This window comes from Pongo abelii, chromosome 7, assembly GCF_028885655.2.
Source record: "Pongo abelii isolate AG06213 chromosome 7, NHGRI_mPonAbe1-v2.0_pri, whole genome shotgun sequence".
Lineage (NCBI taxonomy): Eukaryota > Metazoa > Chordata > Mammalia > Primates > Hominidae > Pongo > Pongo abelii.
The window spans coordinates 113,048,896-113,068,857 of NC_071992.2; the positions used below are offsets into that span (position 1 = coordinate 113,048,896).

The window sequence follows — 19,962 nt, forward strand, 5'->3', positions numbered from 1 at the left end:
CCATGAACTACATACAGAGGGAAGGCACACTTTCTACCTGAAGGCCAGCCCTTATATTGGTGATCGGTTTGTTCAATGCTGTTCATCATTAGAGTAATTGTGTATAAAATCATGAATGATGAATGGGGACTTTGTGAGTCACTTAACATTTGCAAGAAGCATATGAACGTGATTGTTCTTTTAGAGTTCGTTAGGTGGGTGGTGGTAAAGTAATACAATTTTCTAAATGGTAAAATTGTGAATCTCACGCATGTCAAAAAATTTATTCAATTCATTAATTAATGAGAATATCAGTAAGATATTATACCAATTTAAAGAGCATTTGAGAAACCAAGTCTGTGCAACTTAATAAATATATATTAGGATAAAATTGCTGGGTTAGATAAAAACTGGTTAATGTCTTAGAAGCCAATAAACTGTAACCTTTGAGATATCTGTTCTATGGGACAAAATTCATTTTCATCTCTTTTAGACATCTGTAAGTTGACATGTAACTTCACTAAATCTGGGATCTTTAATCAACAGTAAGCAGTGAGTCAAAATAAGTACATTCTAATAAATAATCTTTGGGTGGACGTCGCCCCTGAATGACATTGAAAGAATGTACTGCCTACCTTTTCGCTTTATTTTTAAGTCATGAATAATTTTTATAAGAGTGGTGAAAGGTATAAGAACATACTGAGTACTACATAATAGTGTTTGGATCTCAACTTGTATACTGCTATATGTTTACATGGTTTTGGTAAGGAGCACTGACTTGTCATTCTCCAAGGTGGAAGCTGAGAGTAGAAGTTCCAGAAAGTGGGATTTACTTACCATAAGTTGCTATAGAAAAGGAGGATGGAGTCAATCTTTATTTCTGCTTTTGTCCCATTACATGTTAAGAATTTTTTCATTTACCCATTCAGTGATTCAACAAATATGTGTTAAGCATCCACTATGTGCCAGGCATTGAGGATTGGGGTGAAAAAGCCCCTCCTCTTAAGGAGCTTACATTCTAGCAGAAAAGACAGGCAACAAATAATAAAACCATGATAATATTGTTTCAACTGGTAGATAATGCTATGAAAAAGAAAAAAAAGAAGCAGCATGAAAGTAAGGGAGATAATGAGTGACCACATGGAGGGGTGGACTTTAGACTGAATGATCAGGGAGTCCCAGGAGGACTGGCAGGCCTGCAGATTGTGACCCAGCCAGAGCGATGGGCTTGGTGTCAGGTAGGGCTGCCATTCATCTTCTGACCACTGTATGAATGTAATTCAAGTCTGTACTCTATTTCATGGTCCAGGATACCTCCGACCCAAGTTTCCATCTCTTTGTCATAAAGTAGAATAGGGGTGGGAGATCAGAGCTGCAAATGAAGCAAGTCATGCAAATGGTTTCCCACTGGGGAAAAAGCACATTTTTTCCTGGGATAGGGCAGTGAAGAAGGTACAGAGCATGGATTTCAGATCAGAGACACCTGGGTTTGAATTCTATTCCTACCACTTACTACTGTATGACATCAGACAAGTTACTGAGATCTATTTTCCATCTGTTAAAGACACATGAAGATCCCTCCCTCATAGGGCCAATTCAATGAAATCATCTCCAGAAAGCCCTCAATACACAGAAAGCACTCAACAAGTAGTGACTATTATTCTTGTAATTCCCCTATTTGGGGAGTCTGTAGTATCATCTTCATGTAGTACTGATTATCTAGTCTTAGTTATGGCTGCCACACAGTTTTACAACCTTACAGAAAGATGACTCATTATCACACAGTTCAGATACCGTGGGACCTGCAAGTCCACCAGAGGCGTTGGTGTTGACCTAAACTATTTGGTCAAAATTATGCCCGTAGCCAAGCCAAAGTTTCCAAAGAGATAGAAGGTACATGGGCTTAGTGGCACACCTAAAACTTTTTAGCCCAAGTTCAGAGATTCTTGGGTAGCTTGAGAGTTTAGAAACTAAAAGTAGAATACTTTTAATGGATTTTTGATTGAGGATTTTTTTTGTTTGTTTTTACTTTCTGGTCCTATCCTGTCCTTTGTTTTCCTTTCCTTTTTTCCCCCTCTTATGAGCTGAGTTGCTTTCTCTTCTAGGGAGCTATGTGTTAGGAAGCTGTTAATGAACTGCTTTTGAGCCTAATTTTCAGTAAGATTTAATACAGTAGGGATTAAACTGCCCCCTTGAAAAGAGAGATTAAGTGTCTGCAAATCCCATGAATTGATTTTCTAATTGTTTTGGTAATAATGTGTGTGTGTTTTTCATTTGCTAATGTTGCTGAAAATAATAATAATTTTAATTAAATTTTAAATGTATTTTTAGTATTTTAAGGATTCTAGAAGGACTAAGTTTTCTTGCAGGGAATATGTTAAGACCATAACATTCTTCCCTAACCCCATAATTATTATGATTAGGGAATGTCTATAATATATTCCATGGCAATTAAATTGCATACTCCAGACTGTTCAAGATGTGTTTATAAAAGGAAAAATGGATTTCCCACAGCTGCTCGCCTGTGAATGCATCCTTCACACAGAACCACAGTAGCCAGTATATGCACTAAAATAACAGACTTGAATTTAAACTTTCAGTGCTTTCAAACGTCTTTCAAAAACTTCTCATAACACAAATTGCTTAATTTGTGTACATGAAAACTCACTGATTACATATGAATGAGAGTCAACCTACAATAAGGGGGACTTTGAGAATCTTTGTGTATGTGCCCACCCATCTCTTCAGGAATTAGCAGGTATTCAGTCTTGTTCCAACATTCTGCACAAGCCACAGTCATTAGTGAGAGCACCCTGTGAAGGCTGAAATCTGCTGTGAACAGTATGGGGCAGCTCGGGTATTTTTTATAATATTCATCAGATGGTCTTCACCCAGTCACATAGCTGGAAAATATTTTCTGTGAGATGAGTGTTTACAAAAAAAAAAAAAAGATTCATAGAGAAGGAGCAAGGGAAGAAGGAAGAGGGAAAATAATCCAAACCAGGGTCAAGGCAGTCATATAGACTAGAATCACAGACCAGCTGTTCCATCTTTAAAAGCGATCGTCACAACCTTGATTTATTAAATTGGAATTTCAATCTTCCAAGTTGTAATGAATTGATCATAATACTGTTGATATAGATTGGCTCATCTTTGTGGCTGTATAACAACTATAATAAAGAATTAATTGAGACCTATTAATCCTCACAAGCATCTTGGAAGCTGGATATCATTAGCCCTGTTTGCTGATTGAGGAAACTAAAGTTGAATGGCTTTACATTATTCTTTCAAAGTCACCCAGTTTTTAAGCAGAAGAATTTGAATTTGAACCCAGCCCTACCTGCCTTTAAACCCCATATTCTCTCAGCTGTATCTCCCTGCCTAGGTGCAATGGCTCCTTGGCTGACATGCTGAAGGATATGTCTTCACATTCTTAAACTCCAAACCTCCGTTGGAAATAATTTCCTAACAGTGAAACTGCCCTAATAATGCTGTGGTTTGTTTCCAGGCGAGAATATTTGCCTTCAGAGCAGGCTGCTTCTACCAGCTTTCCATTTCATAAAGGCATTTTATGACTCCCTCTTCAGAGCTCATATACCTGTCAGAAGATCCTGTGCAATTTATCCCTAGGGATAGTTAACATTCCCCCTGACCCACCCACCCTGCAATGTCAGGTGCCCTCAGAAATGGAAGTGCAGGATCTCCCTCAGTGCCCATCTTTTAGATCAGTAGCTGTCACTGATAAAATGTCTCCTTGGAACTACAGAGACAAAGTTGCAAGCCAGCCAGTGGGCCCACCCTGGTATCTCCTGCAGTTACCAGCATTCTCACTAGTGATAGAACACGTTTTGGAGTTGTTTTAGTTTTGGAGAATGTTCTTGGGAACTTAGATGATATCTGAGGAAATGCCTTCTTCAAGTCACTAGTTCTAAAGGAAGGCAGCCAAATTCCTTCAGTCTGAGAATTTTGGAGCTCTGAAGAGGGCATGGACAAATATTTCTTGCCTCTCTTTTTTAAATATGGAATTTGGAGGCTTTGTCTGTCGACCACCATGCAGTGTCTTTAAGAAGCTCTGACTGGGAAGGAAACAGCCCCAAGTGTTCCAAGCTCTGTCTGCTGGAATTAAATGTCCCTTCCTGTTTCCTGACATCGACAATTCTAATTTAGCCTCCATTCACCCTCAGTGACTTCTATTCTTTGAAGGTTTTGACTCTGTCCTTGTACATGAATTTGACATTCACCTGATGCTCTGTGGGGTCCAGAGAGCAAGTACTCCCCACCAGCTTCAACTAATTCTAAAATGTCACAGTTTCTGTTAAAGTGCTTTCTAGCTACTACCAGAGTAAACATACAGATTTGTCTCCCCTGGGTGTGCTGTGAGTTCATGGCATAAAGTATTTTTTCTGGTTTCAAAATGGACTTCTGGCCTGTAATCCCAGCACTTTGGGAGGCCGAGGCGGGCGGATCATGAGGTCAGGAAATCGAGACCATCCTAGTTAACACAGTGAAACTCCGTCTCTACTAAAAATACAAAAAATTAGCCGGGCGTGGTGGCGGGCGCCTGTAGTCCCAGGAGGCGGAGTTTGCAGTGAGCCAAGATCACGCCACTGCACTCCAGCCTGGGCGAACAGCAAGACTCCGTCTCAAAAAAAAAAAAAAAAAAAGGACTTCTGGACTTCTGGCTTTTCTACTGGGAAATGTGGTTATCTGTGCCTTCTGGAGGTCAAGATGTCATCATCTGGCGCTGGTCCCTCTCACTTCTCCTCAGACTGGACCTCTTCTCCAGCTGTATACTCACCTTCGTGGTTGTATACACAATTTCTCCTTCGTGTTTTTTGGAGCATCTCCCTAAGGTGCATCTCTAGTCACCACACCTTCTCATTCATCCTCCTGACCACCATGGCTCCACATTGATGAACTACATTCAGTCTATTTTCAGCCTTACATTTAGGACCTTCCACAGGCGGTTGCCAACTTTATCTGCCAATAATTAGCCCAAGTTACCCCCCAGTGTCAACCAAACTGGAATGCTCACATGTTCTGTTCATCTGGAATACCTGTGCCTATATCTGTCTGTTGACATCCTAAGTACTCCACCCCAGAGCAAGGGGTTTATGGGAGTAGATAGGGGAAAACTCTGGTACGAAGTTGTAAGAAATTGGGTTGGGCTTGGAGAAAATCTAGATGGCTTGTTATAATTTCTGTTCTTTTACATTTGCTGAGGAGAGCTTTACTTCCAAGTATGTGGTCAATTTTTGAATAGGTGTGGTGTGGTGCTGAAAAAAATGTATATTCTGTTGATTTGGGGTGGAGAGTTCTGTAGATGTCTATTAGGTCTGCTTGGTGCAGAGCTGCGTTCAATTCCTGGGTAACCTTGTTGACTTTCTGTCTCATTGATCTGTCTAATGTTGACAGTGGGGTCTTAAAGTCTCCCATTATTAATGTGTGGGAGTCTAAGTCTCTTTGTAGGTCACTCAGGACTTGCTTTATGAATCTGGGTGCTCCTGTATTGGGTGCATATATATTTAGGATAGTTAGCTCTTCTTGTTGAATTAATCCCTTTACCATTATGTAATGGCCTTCTTTGTCTCTTTTGATCTTTGTTGGTTTAAAGTCTGTTTTATCAGAGACTAGGATTGCAACCCCTGCCTTTTTTTGTTTTCCATTTGCTTGGTAGATCTTCCTCCATCCTTTTATTTTGAGCCTATGTGTGTCTCTGCACGTGAGATGGGTTTCCTGAATACAGCACACTCATGGGTCTTGAGTCTTTATCCAATTTGCCAGTCTGTGTCTTTTAATTGGAGCATTTAGTCCATTTACATTTAAAGTTAATATTGTTATGTGTGAATTTGATCCTGTCATTATGATGTTAGCTGGTTATTTTGCTCGTTAGTTGATGCAGTCTCTTCCTAGTCTCGATGGTCTTTACATTTTGGCATGATTTTGCAGTGGCTGGTACCGGTTGTGCCTTTCCATGTTTAGCGCTTCCTTCAGGAGCTCTTTTAGGGCAGGCCTGGTGGTGACAAAATCTCTCAGCGTTTGCTTGTCTGTAAAGTATTTTATTTCTCCTTCACTTATGAAGCTTAGTTTGGCTGGATATGAAATTCTGGGTTGAAAATTATTTTATTTAAGAATGTTGAATATTGGCCCCCACTCTCTTCTGGCTTGTAGGGTTTCTGCCGAGAGATCTGCTGTTAGTCTGATGGGCTTCCCTTTGATGGTAACCCGACCTTAACAGAGATATAGATCAATGGAACAGAACAGAGCCGTCAGAAATAATGCCACATATCTACAACTATCTGATCTTTGACAAACCTGAGAAAAACAAGCAATGGGGAATGGATTCCCTATTTAATAAATGGTGCTGGGAAAACTGGCTAGCCATATGTAGAAAGCTGAAACTGGATCCCTTCCTTACACCTTACACAAAAATCAATTCAAGATGGGTTAAAGACTTAAATGTTAGACCTAAAACCATAAAAACCCTAGAAGAAAACCTAGGCATTACCATTCAGGACATAGGCATGGGCAAGGACTTCATGTCTAAAACACCAAAAGCAATGGCAACAAAAGCCAAAATTGACAAATGGGATCTAATTAAACTAAAGAGCTTCTGCACAGCAAAAGAAACTACCATCAGAGTGAACAGGCAACCTACAAAATGGGAGAAAATTTTCACAACCTTCTCATCTGACAAAGGGCTAATATCCAGAATCTACAATGAACTCAAACAAATTTACAAGAAAAAAACAAACAACCCCATCAAAAAGTGGGCGAAGGACATGAACAGACACTTCTCAAAAGAAGACATTTATGCAGCCAAAAAACACATGAAAAAAATGCTCACCATCACTGGCCATCAGAGAAATGCAAATCAAAACCACAATGAGATACCATCTCCCACCAGTTAGAATGGCAATCATTAAAAAGGCAGGAAACAACAGGTGCTGGAGAGGATGTGGAGAAATAGGAACACTTTTACACTGTTGGTGGGACTGTAAACTAGTTCAACCCTTGTGGAAGTCAGTGTGGCGATTCCTCAGGGATCTAGAACTAGAAATTCCATTTGACCCAGCCATCCCATTACTGGGTATATACCCAAAGGACTATAAATCATGCTGCTATAAAGACACATGCACACGTATGTTTATTGCGGCATTATTCACAATAGCAAAGACTTGGAACCAACCCAAATGTCCAACAATGATAGACTGGATTAAGAAAATGTGGCACATATACACCATGGAATACTATGCAGCCATAAAAAATGATGAGTTCATGTCCTTTGTAGGGACATGGATGAAATTGGAAATCATCATTCTCAGTAAACTATCGCAAGAACAAAAAACCAAACACCGCATATTCTCACTCATAAGTGGGAACTGAACAATGAGAACACATGGACACAGGAAGGGGAACATCACACTTCGGGGACTGTTGTGGGGTAGGGGGAGGGGGGAGGGATAGCATTGGGAGATATACCTAATGCTAGATGACGAGTTAGTGGGTGCAGCGCACCAGCATGGTACATGTATACATATGTAACTTACCTGCACATTGCGCACATGTACCATAAAACCTAAAGTATAATAATAATAATAATAATAATAATAATAATAATAAATTAATTTTAAAAAAAAAGAAAAGAAAATCTAGATGGCATCCTGGGGCAATGGAGGGCTCAAGAACAATGGCAATGTCCAGTCCACAAGACAGGAGGTAGGGGATTTGAAGAGGGAAATCCTAGGAATGTGGTTACCAGAAACACATAGAAACATAACTCCCCTTCCCTAAAATAGTTATTGGATATAATAATAATTGCCTTTTAATAATACATGACTTAGCAAGAGGCAAAATAAGGGAATTCTGCAGAGGTGAGAAATAATAGAAATAATGAAAATCTATAGAAGTAAGAAAACCCTGGGGCCTGGCATTTGTCTGCTAATCCCTGTTTGCCTAGAGCATGGGTTTTAATGAGCAGTGAGTGCATCTAGGACAAGTACAAAACTTGGGGCCACTAGTGTACTTTATAAGATATTGATTAACTTTAGACTTATTAAGATGAAAATGTAACCTATAATTTCCAAGGTCTCCACTGACAGAATTGAAATAAAGCATGTAGCTTCCAAACTATAGAGTTGGGGGGAAAAGGAGTGAGAGGAGGGAAAAAAATCAACCCAAAAGAAGGCAAGAAAGAAAGAAAAAAAAGAAACCTAGAAAACATAATAAACAGATAGAAGCAAAAAAATTCAACTCTAAACTATTCATAAGAGAAACTCCTAAAAGTATGAGACAGAGAAAGGGTGCCAGTAAAACGATGGGAAAGGACATACCAGGGTAATATTCTGCAAAAAGAACTAGGTGTGCCTATCTTAATTATTAGGAAAAACTGGACTTCCAGAACAAAAAGCAATACTACAGATGAATTTTCAATTTACCAGGGATACATAATTTTAAATTTGTATACCCCTAACAGTATAACTTTGAAATATATTTTTAAAAGTTACTGAAACTACAGTATATTCAAAATCACAAAGGGGCATTTTCACACATCTCACAAAGGGACATTTTCACACATCTCTCTCAAAATTGATGGGTCGAATAGACAATAAATCAGTAAGGAGTTAAAAGGTTTGAAGAACACAATTAAGAAGCTTGATCTAATGGACTTACACAGAGCACTGAAAGCACATTCTCTTCAAATACACATGGAACATTTACAAAAATGCATCACATACTAGGCCATAGAGCAAACATCAACAAAATTCAAAGAATCTGTATCGTACAGCCAACATTCTCTAACAGTTAAATTAGAAATCAATAATGAAAAAAATAACTCAGAAAACTTCATACTTTTGAAAATTAAAAAATGCATTCTAACTCATGAGTCAAGGAAAAAATCAAACTAGAAATTAATGAATATTTAGAACTGAATTGTCATGAAACTACTAATGGGAACTGGTGAGATACAGCTAAAGCAGTATTGAGGGAAGATTATAGCCTTATTGCTTATGCTAGAGACAAAGTACGTCTGCAGAGTAATAAACTGAGTGTTTAACTCCAAAAATTAGAAAAAGAAAAGAAAAGAAACCCAAAGAAAGGAGGAGTAAAATAATATAAGCATAATATAAACTTTGGAGCAGAAATCAATGGAAGAATAACTACTAAATAATAGAAAGTATCCAAAAAATGAAAGTCATCTTTTCTTTTTCTTCAAATTATTAATAAAACTGACAAACTGCAAGCAAGATTTAAAAAAAAATACAGAGAAGACACTGATAATCAATATCAAGAATGAAAAAGAGGGCATCACTATAGATGCTGCAGACATCAACTAAAATTAAAAACAGGATATTACTGACAACTTCATGCCAATTATTTTGAGCATTTAGGCAAAACTCACAAATTCCTAGACAAATGTAATTTCCATAGTTAATTCAAGAATAAGTACAAAACCTGAATAACCCAATAACCATGAAAGAAATTGAATCATTAGTTAAAATTGTTATCATAAAGAAAACATCAGACTTTGATGGCTTTGTTAAAAGTTCTACAAAATAACCAGGAAATAAATAATTCTAATCTTACACAAACTATCCCAGAATGTAAAAAAAAGAAGGAAAACCATGTTATGAATCAGATGCATCCTTGATACTAAAACTGGAGAGCCACAAACAGAAAATGTAGGTTTTTCAAAATGAAAATTTACAATAGCAACAAAATATATAAGCCATCAAAGAAAGAAAACGAACAAAAAGTATGTAAAACTGTTATAAAACTTTAAAGACATTGAGAAGACAAATAGAAACATATATAAACACACCATTTTCATGGATAAGAACACAATATTCTAATAAAAAGATGTTAGGTTCCCCCAATTTAAAATAGATATTACCACAATTCTGATCAAAATCCAAGAATACTTTTGGTGTATATTTAAATGATTCTAAAATTTATCTGAAAGAGCAGATGGTTCTGAATAATCAAAACACTCCTGAAGAAGAAGGAAGAGAAAGTGAGGGAATTTGCCCTAACAAATATCAAGGATTCTAAAGTAATAGCAATTAAGATAGTATGGCATTGTTGCAGAGATAGACAAATAGATCACTGAAACAATTAGAAAGCCCCAAAGTAAACATATAAGGAAACTTAATATGGCACAATTGGTACTGCAGATCAGTGGAGAAAGAGGATGTACTACTAATCAATAAATGTTTCTAGACAATGGAAAACTGAAAATAGAATCCTACCTCACACCCAACACAAAAATCATTTCCTATTCTGGATGGGTGGAGAACTTTAAAACAAAAATAAAATATTTTTAAAATTTAGAATAGAATTTCAGAGAATATCTTTGTAATATTAGGATAAGGAGGGACTTCTTACGACATAAACAGTACGGATCTTACAGGAAAAGATTCATAAATCCAACTACATTGAAAGTAAAAACACTTATTCATCAAAACACACACAAACAGGGTAAAGAGATGAGCCACAAACTGGGAAATGATATATACAAACTTACTAACAGAAGAGTAGTGTCTAAATTATGCCAAGAACTCTTACAAGTCAATAAGAAAAAGACAAATCCATTGAAAAAGGGGCAAAATGCATGAACAAGAACTTCACAAAAGAGAAAGCACACATAAACGACCAAAAAATCCATATGTAAAAACATACTTAATCTCACAATTAGTCTCACTTTTAAAACTGCAAATGAAATGTTAGCATTTCACATTCACCAAATTTACAAAAATTAATTTGACAATATCAAGTGCTGTAGACTACGTGAAGCAAGAGAATGACTCACATACTAACAGTGTAAGTGTAAACTGAAAAGGAAAACATTTTGGAATTGCATGGTAAAATTGAACACACACATACTCTATAGCCCAGCAAACCACTCCTACATTCAAAGCCTTGAGAGTGTTGGTAGCAGCACGTAATAGAAAACTGGAAACCACCTAAATGACCATTGTTGGTAAAATGGATAAATAAATACAAAGAGGTAACGTACTGCAATAAAACATGAAAATACTACAGCTATACACAACAGCATAGATAAATCTTATATATGTTTGAATGGAAAAAGCAAGCTGAAGAAATATATCTGGAGGATATGGTTCAAAAGTAGGCAATATTAAACTGTATATCTGTACACATATAATTGTTATATATAGTCATATATATATATATGTGGTAAAGTATGAAGTGGTAAAACTGTAGAAAAGCAAAGAGTGATTAAGAGGCAAGACAGGATAGTGGGTACCTCTGGAGGGAGGAAAAGATCTGCAATGGGCAGTGGTGTCATAAATGGGTTTCCAAGATACTGGTAATATCATTCTTGCATTAAATTATGGACATATACATATATACTTATTATTTTCACCCTTTATAATATGCATTTATGTTCTCTACAATCTTATGTGTGTATGGTATTTTTCACAATAAAAGAGTCAACCAACCAATCAATCAAGCTAGCTAGAGGCTAAAGAACTGCAACTAGAATCCATAAGATGGGTCTAGTAGGTTTTCAAGGATAAATAAGAGACAGTGAAGTTTCCCTGAGGCTATGATGCATGACTGAAACTAGCAAAAAGCTTCACACTTGAATGAGAAGAAAGCTTTGAAGTGGGGCAGAGACTCCTGCTGGTGCCCTTGGAGGTTGCTGGGGATGTTATGACTCTAGGAAGTAAATGGATGATTTGAGAAGGAAAACTTGAACAAAGGGGTATTGATTTTCTTTTGTACCCAGGAAGGTACATAATTTGCAAATGTGCAGATACAAAGAAGATACTGTCTTTTTATAAATATGAGGCATTTGTCTCAGTTACTTATACAAATAAAAGTTTATTTTCCCTTATATCACAGGAAATCCAGAAGAAGGCGGTGCAGAGCTTGTTGAGAGAGTTAGCAATATTTTCCAAATGCAGGCTACTTCCACTCTGCCATTTTTAGTTTAGGGACTTTTTGCCCCATGCAGCTCCAAAGTTCTCATCTGCCTTTAATGCAGCATTAGGGGTATTTTCCCAACTCTTTGTCAACGAAGTTAAAGGCTTTTCTAGAACTCACCCACAGCTGGCTACTCACATCATAGTCATCAGAATGGTGACACATGGACATTTCTTGCAGCAAGAGAGCCTGGAAAAGTAATTATTTTGCTATTGCAGACTGTATAATAGGAGCAGGCAAAAGTGAACGGGGAGAGGTGTGTATTCAGCAGTGTCTGTCAAAATACTCCACTAAGAATTCTTCCTCTTTTATCCCCAGGAGCCAGTCTACTTGATGACTTATACAAGTATTTCTTTTTCCATCACTCCCACGGAGACACCATGACTGTCATGGATCCAAAGCAGATGAATGTTGCTGCTGCTGTTTGGGCTGTTGTTTCTTATGTTGTTGCAGACATGGAAGAAATGCTGCCTAGGTCCTAGAAACAGCAAGAAAGAAACATTTTCATGCTTCTGGCCAGGAATCCTGGGTCTGCAACTTTGGAAAACCCCTCTTCACATAACAATTTCATCTAATTCATCTTCAAAGCACAACTCTATTTCATGCTTTCTGTTATTATCTTTCTTGATACTTTCCAAATTCTCTGATTCTAGAAAAAGGAATCATTCTCCCCTCCCTCCCACCACATAGAATCAACATATGGTAGGGATCACAGTGGGGGCATTTCTTCATATCACCTCTTAAAAACATTGTTTCCACTTTAAAAGTAAACACTTAATAAATTTTTGGAAGATCTCTGATTTGTATGTGTTCATTTATGAACATTAAATATGAAAATATTATGGTTTATATTATTTATTGAAGGAGTAGAGGAATTACTCAACTTTAGTATGCTCTTAATTGAATATATGGAGGCATTTGACTTTCTAATTAGTATATTTTTACATTATGTGAATTTTAAAAATGAGCTTTGGAATTTTTTAATTTATAGGAAAAAAAGGATATCATTTGGGGAAAAAATCAAGATGTATAATTCAATTGCCTTATTAAAGGTAAATACTAGGGTCTGTCACTAGATAAATAATAATGCTATTTTGCATTTATGTTTTGTTATTTTACACAACATTTCCATGAAGTTGGGGCTTATTCACAATTTGCTGATGGCATGGTTGGAGCTCAGAGAGGCTCAATTAAATTTACAGAGTCGTCTAGAGCAAAAACATTAATCCCCGTCCTCTCTGGAGCCAATTTCTACTATTCTGCCTCACACAACATCCAATATTCAATAAAAAATTACAAGACACACCAAAAAACGAACAAGAAGAAATAAACTTATTGTCAAGAGATAAAGCAATTAAGAGAACAAGACTAAGAGATGACCTAGAAGTTTGAACGATCAGAGGAGTTTAACCTAACTATGATGTTTATGTTAAAGGTCTAGTAAGAAAAATGGACTACACACATGAACAGAAGGGGAATTTCAGCAGAGTTGGAAACCATAAAATGGAGTCAAATACAAATGTTAAAAAATGCAATGTCAGAGATATAAAATTTTTTTGTCAGACTCATCAGCCAATTGGACAAGGCTGCAGAGAGCATGAGTGGACTTGTATATAGGCCAATAGAAATTATCCAAAAAGAGAAGAAAGAGTAAAGAAAAAAAATGCCAGAGTGAATCATCCAAGAATTGTGATACAATATCAAGTTGTCTAATATGTGTGTACTTGGATTTTCAGAAGGAGAGGACAAGGCATCAATTGTATTAATGATAATAAAATGATTAAAAGACAGAGTGGGATCTTTCATTTCTGACGAAGTAGCACACCAGTACTCTGACCCTTACACTGAAGATGACTAAAAATGCTAGATAATATTTGAGAAACATCTTATTAAATATATGAATGAACTGATTAACAAGAATATTAGACAAAAGACTAAGTATCAAAAGACTATATACCAAGAGATACATAGAATATATTTTGCTTTTAAAAGGTTTTTAAACTTTTAAATATATATATATATACACATATGTGTGTGTGTGCGTGTGTGTGTGTGTATCTTTTTTTTTTTTTGAGACAGGGTCTAACTCTGTTGCCCAGGCTCTAGTGCAGTGGTGCGATCTTGGTTCACTGCAACCTCCACCTCCCAGGCTCAGGTGATCCTCCCACTTCAGCCTCCTGAGTAGCTGGGACCAAAGGGTGCTAAATTTTTTTGTGTTTTTTGTTTGTTTGTTTGTTTGTTTGTTTGTTTTTAGAGACGGGGTTTCGCCACATTGCCCAGGCTGGTCTTGAACTCCTGGATTCAAGTGATCAGCCTGCCTCAGCCTCCCAAAGTGCTGGGATTACATGCATGAGCCACTGCGCTCAGCCTTAACAACATACATATTTTTTAATTCCAATAGCTTTTTAGGTACAAATGGTTTTTGTTACAATTACACGGATGAATTGTATAGTGGTAAAGCCTGAGATTTTAGTGCACCCCTCACCCAACTAGCGTGCATTGTATCCAATATAGTTTTTTATCCCTCACCTCCCTCTCACCTTCCCCGCTTCTGAGTCTCCAATGTCCATTATAGCACTCTGTATGCCTTTGTATACCCATAGCTTAGCTCCTACTTATAAGTGAGAACATACAGTATTCAGTTTTCCATTCCTGAGTTACTTCACTTAGAATAATGGCCTCCAGCTCCATCCAGGTTGCTGCAAAAAACATTTCGTTCTTGTTTATAGCTTACTCAGCAGTGTTCCATGGTGTATATATATCACATTTTCTTCATCCACTCATCAGTTGATGGGCAGTTAGGTTGGTTCTATACCTATTCAACTGTGAATTGTGTTGTGATAAACATATGCATGCCAGTATCTTTTGATATAATGACTTATTTTCCTTTGGGTAGATACCCAGTAATGGGGTTGTTGGATAGCATGGTAGATATACTTTTGGTTCTTTGGGAAATCTCTATACTGTTTTCCACAGAGGTCGTACTAATTTACATTCCCACCAGTAGTGTATAAGCAGTCCCTTCTCACCACATCCAGTCAACATCTATTGTTTTTTGACTTTATAATAATGGGCATTCTGGGGCCAGGCATGGTGGCTCGTGCCTGTAATCCCAGAACTTTCGGAATGCAGGAGGATTGCTTCAGTTCAGGAGTTCAAGACCAGCCTGGACAATATTGTGAGACCTTTACTATACAAAAAATAAACATAAAAATAAATTAGCCAGGCATGGTGGCATGCATCTGTGGTTCCAGCTACTTGGGAAGCTGAGGTGGGAGGATCTCTTGAGCCCAGGAGGTCAAGGTTGCAGTGACCTGTGATCATGCCACTGCACTCCAGCCTGGGTGACAGCAAGACCCTGTCTCAAAAATAATAATAATGGCCATTCTGACTGCAGTAAGGTGGTATCTCATTGTGGTTTCAATTTGCATTTTCTTGATAATTAGTGATGTTGAGCATGTTTTTATAAGTTTGTTGGTCATTTGGAGATACATAGAACATTGAACAAGCTTTCTCTTTGAGAAAGTTTAAGGAATGTGGTAAACTTAAATTCCATTCAGAGATCAGGAGATTGTAGACGAATTCCAGATTCTGCCACATTAAGGATACTATAGAACTCCAACAAAAATGAGACCCCAAAATATTATACCTCAATATAGTGGTGAACAAAAATAACTCTCAGGTCTGCAAGGAAAGTTACCATGATTGAGTAAAAGCTAAGTAGAGGGTCTGAAGAAATTCCCACTTATAAAGTTAGATAAAATATTAACTCACAACAAAAAGGGGGGAAAAAAAGAATCATAGCATTCTGAGCAAGAGAAAACAAAAAAAGATAAAGAATTAACCCACAGTGTCCTCTGATACTGGAATTTTTAGGTTAAAATTATTTAAGCTATGTCCATTATTTCAAGGAAGTCAAAGAAGAGTTTGAAAGTAGAATAGAGAGCATGGGACCATAAAAAAAATGACCAAGCATATTGTAGAAAGAACCAAATAGAACTTTAGGGAATATAAATTATACTCAGTGAAATTTTAAAATTAGGGGACAAATTTAACCAATTTAATGAGTTAGTAAACTGCAAGACAATAGTGATGAAATTTATGAGAATTTAGCACAGAAAGACAAAGAATGGAAAATATAAATGAAAGGTTAAGAAATATGAAGGATAGAGTTACATTGTCTAATGTGTTTAATCAGGGTTTCAGAAAAAAGACAATGGGACAAAGAATTATCTGAAGACATAATAAATCAAAATTTTCTAGAAATAATGAGATACACAAAATCAAGAAACCCAGTGAATCCCAAACAGAATAAATAAAAAGACATATTTTAGAGAAACTACAGACCAGAAGAGACAAAAGAAGCTCTTTGAAGTAAGAGAGAAGAGATGGACTATCTTGAAAAAAGCGACAATTGGACTTTTAGCTAACTTCTTAACAGCAACAATGCAAGCCAGAAGATTTTCCACATGCTGAAAGACAACAATTATCAACCTAACAACTCTGTGCTCAGTGAAAGTATCTTTTGAAAACAAGGACAAAGTAAGGATATTTTTCAGATTAAAAAGTGAAAGAGTTGGCCAGGCATGGTGGCTCATGCTTGTAATCCCAGCACTTTGGAGGGTGAGGCGGGTGGATCACCTGAGGTCAGGAGTTCGAGACCAGCCAGGCCAACATGACAAAACCCCATCTCTACTAAAAAAATACAAAAATTAGCTGGGTATAGTGGCACATGCCTGTAATCCCAGCTACTGGGGGGCTGAGGCAGGAGAATCACTTGAACCTGGGAGGCAGAGGTTGCAGCGAGCCAAGATCATGTCACTGCACTCCAGTCTGGGCAACAGAGTGAGACTCTGTCTCAGAAAAAAAAAAAAAAAGTGAAAGAGTTTACTACCAGCAGGTCTTCACTAAAGGAAATTAGAAAAAGTGTCCTTTAGGCAAAATTAAATGATTATAGAGTGGACACTAATATACAAGAAGTGAGGAGATTGGCTCCAGGCCAAAATCAAAATCTGTGTGTGACTTTCCAGGCCTGACATTAGGCGTTACAAAGGCTTCGCCTGGCAGGCCTACTGGGAGAAAGCTGCCCTCTTGATGTGGTTTGATAGTGTCCCCACCCAAACGTCATCCTCAATTCCCATGTGTTGTAGCAGGGACCTGGTGGGAGGTAATTGAATCATGGGGGCAGGTCTTTCCTGTGCTGTTCTCATGATAGTGAATAAGTCTCATGAGATCTGATGGTTTTATAAAGGGGAGCTTCCCTGCACAAGCTCTCATTTGTCTGCCACCATGTGAGAGGTGCCTTTCACCTTCTGCTGTGATTGTGAGGCCTCCCCAGCCACGTGGAACTGTGAGTCTATTAAACCTCTTTTTCCTTATACATTACCCAGTCTCGGGTATGTCTTTATTAGCAGCATGAAAACAGACTAATACACCTCCCCACAGCCGACTTAGTGCTCTGCCACTGGGTTACAGTTTTCCAGAAGGAGCTGCAGTCAAGGACTCAGGGCGCCTAGGGCAGGCACCCATTCCTCACCCAAACACCTCCATTCAAGGCTTCCTTATCTTATGACCAAGATACTTTCATCCACTCTGACCCAGTACTTTTCTAGTTCTAGACTTCCCCCACTCCCTTCTGTCAGTCCCCCGGACCATAAAATGTCAGGAGTCATTTGTTTAGGGCTCTTTGGTGGTGAGATGGTTTTCCCTGTCTGAGCCGACTCATCTGACCCTTGCCTACTGCCATTCCCTGGGGAAAAAAATGGAACGTTAGGAAGCTGGTGCTTATTTTTGCCTCTTGTTGACACTATCTCTGTAAGTGATTAAGGCTTGATTGTTACTTTCAGTTTGGCTCATTGTTCTGACTGACCACCTAACCCTGGCCACTGGACAGAAATTAAGAGCAAAGAAAGTGATAACCGTTTTAAACAAACATGGAATAAATAAAAACCACAATAATAGGGTGGTATTTGAAAAGAAAACAAGATGGAAAGAATATATTTCACGGGAATAGCATGTGAATAAGAAGTGAAGTTACTGGAATTAGTGTTCTAAGGTCCTTGTGAAACTGCCTTTGCAAAATTATAACAGTAAGAAAAATCTGACCTAGTTGACTCCATCTGGCTTCTAACCCCAAGCTGTCCTTGGTCATTCCTGGACATAGGCCAAGATAACTTTGAAAGGAATTTAGTTTATAGTTTAACTTAGAAGCAAGAATGATAACAGTCCCTCCCTGAAACTAACCCTCTCCCTGTTCAATGGCTGAAACTGCCTTTGTAAGACTAATGAAAGGCCACAAGATTAGGATTATGGGAGAGGTCCAAGTTCTGCTAAAATGTAGGCATAGTTTCTATAATTTCTTACTGCTCAGGAGTCGTGTGGCCAGAGGTCCCAAGATTTATAACTTCCCCAATTGTTTCTATAGGTATCACTATTGTAGAACCTAAGACTGGGGAGTATTTTTTTAGATGTTTTGCAGACTGATCCCACCTGGACTCATGACTCAGCGTGGCTCTGACAGGTGGCCTCACTGCACAAGGACCGTCTTCCAGCACCGCTGTGATGGCAATCCCAACCAATCAGCTGCAGCCATTCCCTAGTCCCCTGCCCACCAAACTGTCCATAAAAACCCTAACTTCCGACCCTTCAGGGAGAGTGATTTGAGTGATAATTCCAGTTCTTCTGCATAGCTAGCCTCATGTCAGTTAAACTCTTTCTTTACCGCAATGCCATGGTCTCAGGCAATTGATTTTGTCTGTGCAGTGGGCAGAAAGAATAAATTTAGGAGCTCATATGGGATCCGCCCTTGTGGGTGCCTGCTTGCAGTTCATTGGTCCCCCACAGGTCCGACTGACCTGGAGGTGAGCTCTGACGGCCACTTATTTCTCCAGAACTGAGGGTCTCTGCCAATGTCCCTCTGCAGCTGTCCTGCCAATGAGGCACTGTTGACCCATCGTGCCCGGGCCTAACTGTCATATAGAAATAGTTTCTGGAAGTCATCTTTAAACTGGTCTGGTGAGTATTCTAAGTGCAACCAACATCCCCTTCCTTCTCCTGACCTAGTTGGCCCCTTTTGTGGGTTCCACTTAGCCTTTTTCTGTGGGTTCACTTGTATTGCTCTAGAAGAGGATAAAGATATTGTCTAACTTTAGGCTTTGCTAAGTTAAATATGAAAGTTAAATTTTCTGGCCAGGCACCTTGGCTCACGCCTGTAATCCCAGTACTTTAGGAGGCTGAGGTGGGCGGACCGCTTGAGGTCAGGAGTTTTTAAGACCAGCCTGGCCAACATGGCCAAACCCTGTCTGTACTAAAAACACACACACAAAAATTAGTCAGGCATGGTGGTGTGCACCTGTAGTCCCAGCTACTCGGGAGGCTGAAGCACGCAAATCATTTGAACCCAGGAGGTAGGGGTTGCAGTGAGCTGAGATCGTGCCACTGCACTCCAGCCTGGGTGACAGTAGGAGACTCCATCTCAAAAAAAAAAAAAAAAAAAAAAGAAAGTTAAATTTTCTAAGGTAACCACAAAATAGAGAGGTAAAGTGTGTAACAACAAAACAACCTCCCCCACCAAACGGAATGAGAAAAAAAGGCTTAACAAATTTGATATCATATTCTGTGACCACAAGCCACTAATCAACTAAAAACATATATAAGTTTGGAAAATTAGAAATATGACTCATTGAAATAAATAAATGACTTAGTAAATAAAGAAATTATTTAGTAGTTTATGAGTCTGATATGGTTTGGCTGTGTCCTCACCCAAATCTCATCTTGAATTGTAGCTTCCATGATTCCCACATGTCATGGGAGGGACCCAGTGGGAGGTAATTGAATCATGGGGGAAGGTGTTTCCCATGCTGTTCTCATGATAGTGAATAAGTCTCATCTGATGGTTTTATAAAGGGGAGTTCCCTTACACAAGCTCTCTTGCCTGCCGCCATGCAAGACATGACTTTGCTCCTCATTCGCCTTCAGCCATGATTGTGAGGCCTCCCCAGCTACGTGAAACTGTGAGTCAATTAAACCTCT

The 19,962-nt window shown here is 38.3% G+C and overlaps 1 protein-coding gene across 4 annotated transcripts in view; it reads left to right on the top strand.

Annotated features, from left to right (window-relative positions):
- CPQ (carboxypeptidase Q) overlaps positions 1-19,962 on the top strand; it is a 585,190-nt gene that overhangs the window by 485,180 nt on the left and 80,048 nt on the right. Inside the window, exon 8 of one of the 4 annotated variants that reach the window (XM_054560983.2) lies at positions 19,837-19,943. The exons of 2 other annotated variants lie outside the window; for them this stretch is intronic. In XM_054560983.2, coding sequence (XP_054416958.2) covers positions 19,837-19,943 — 107 coding nt within the window. 4 annotated transcript variants of the gene reach the window in all.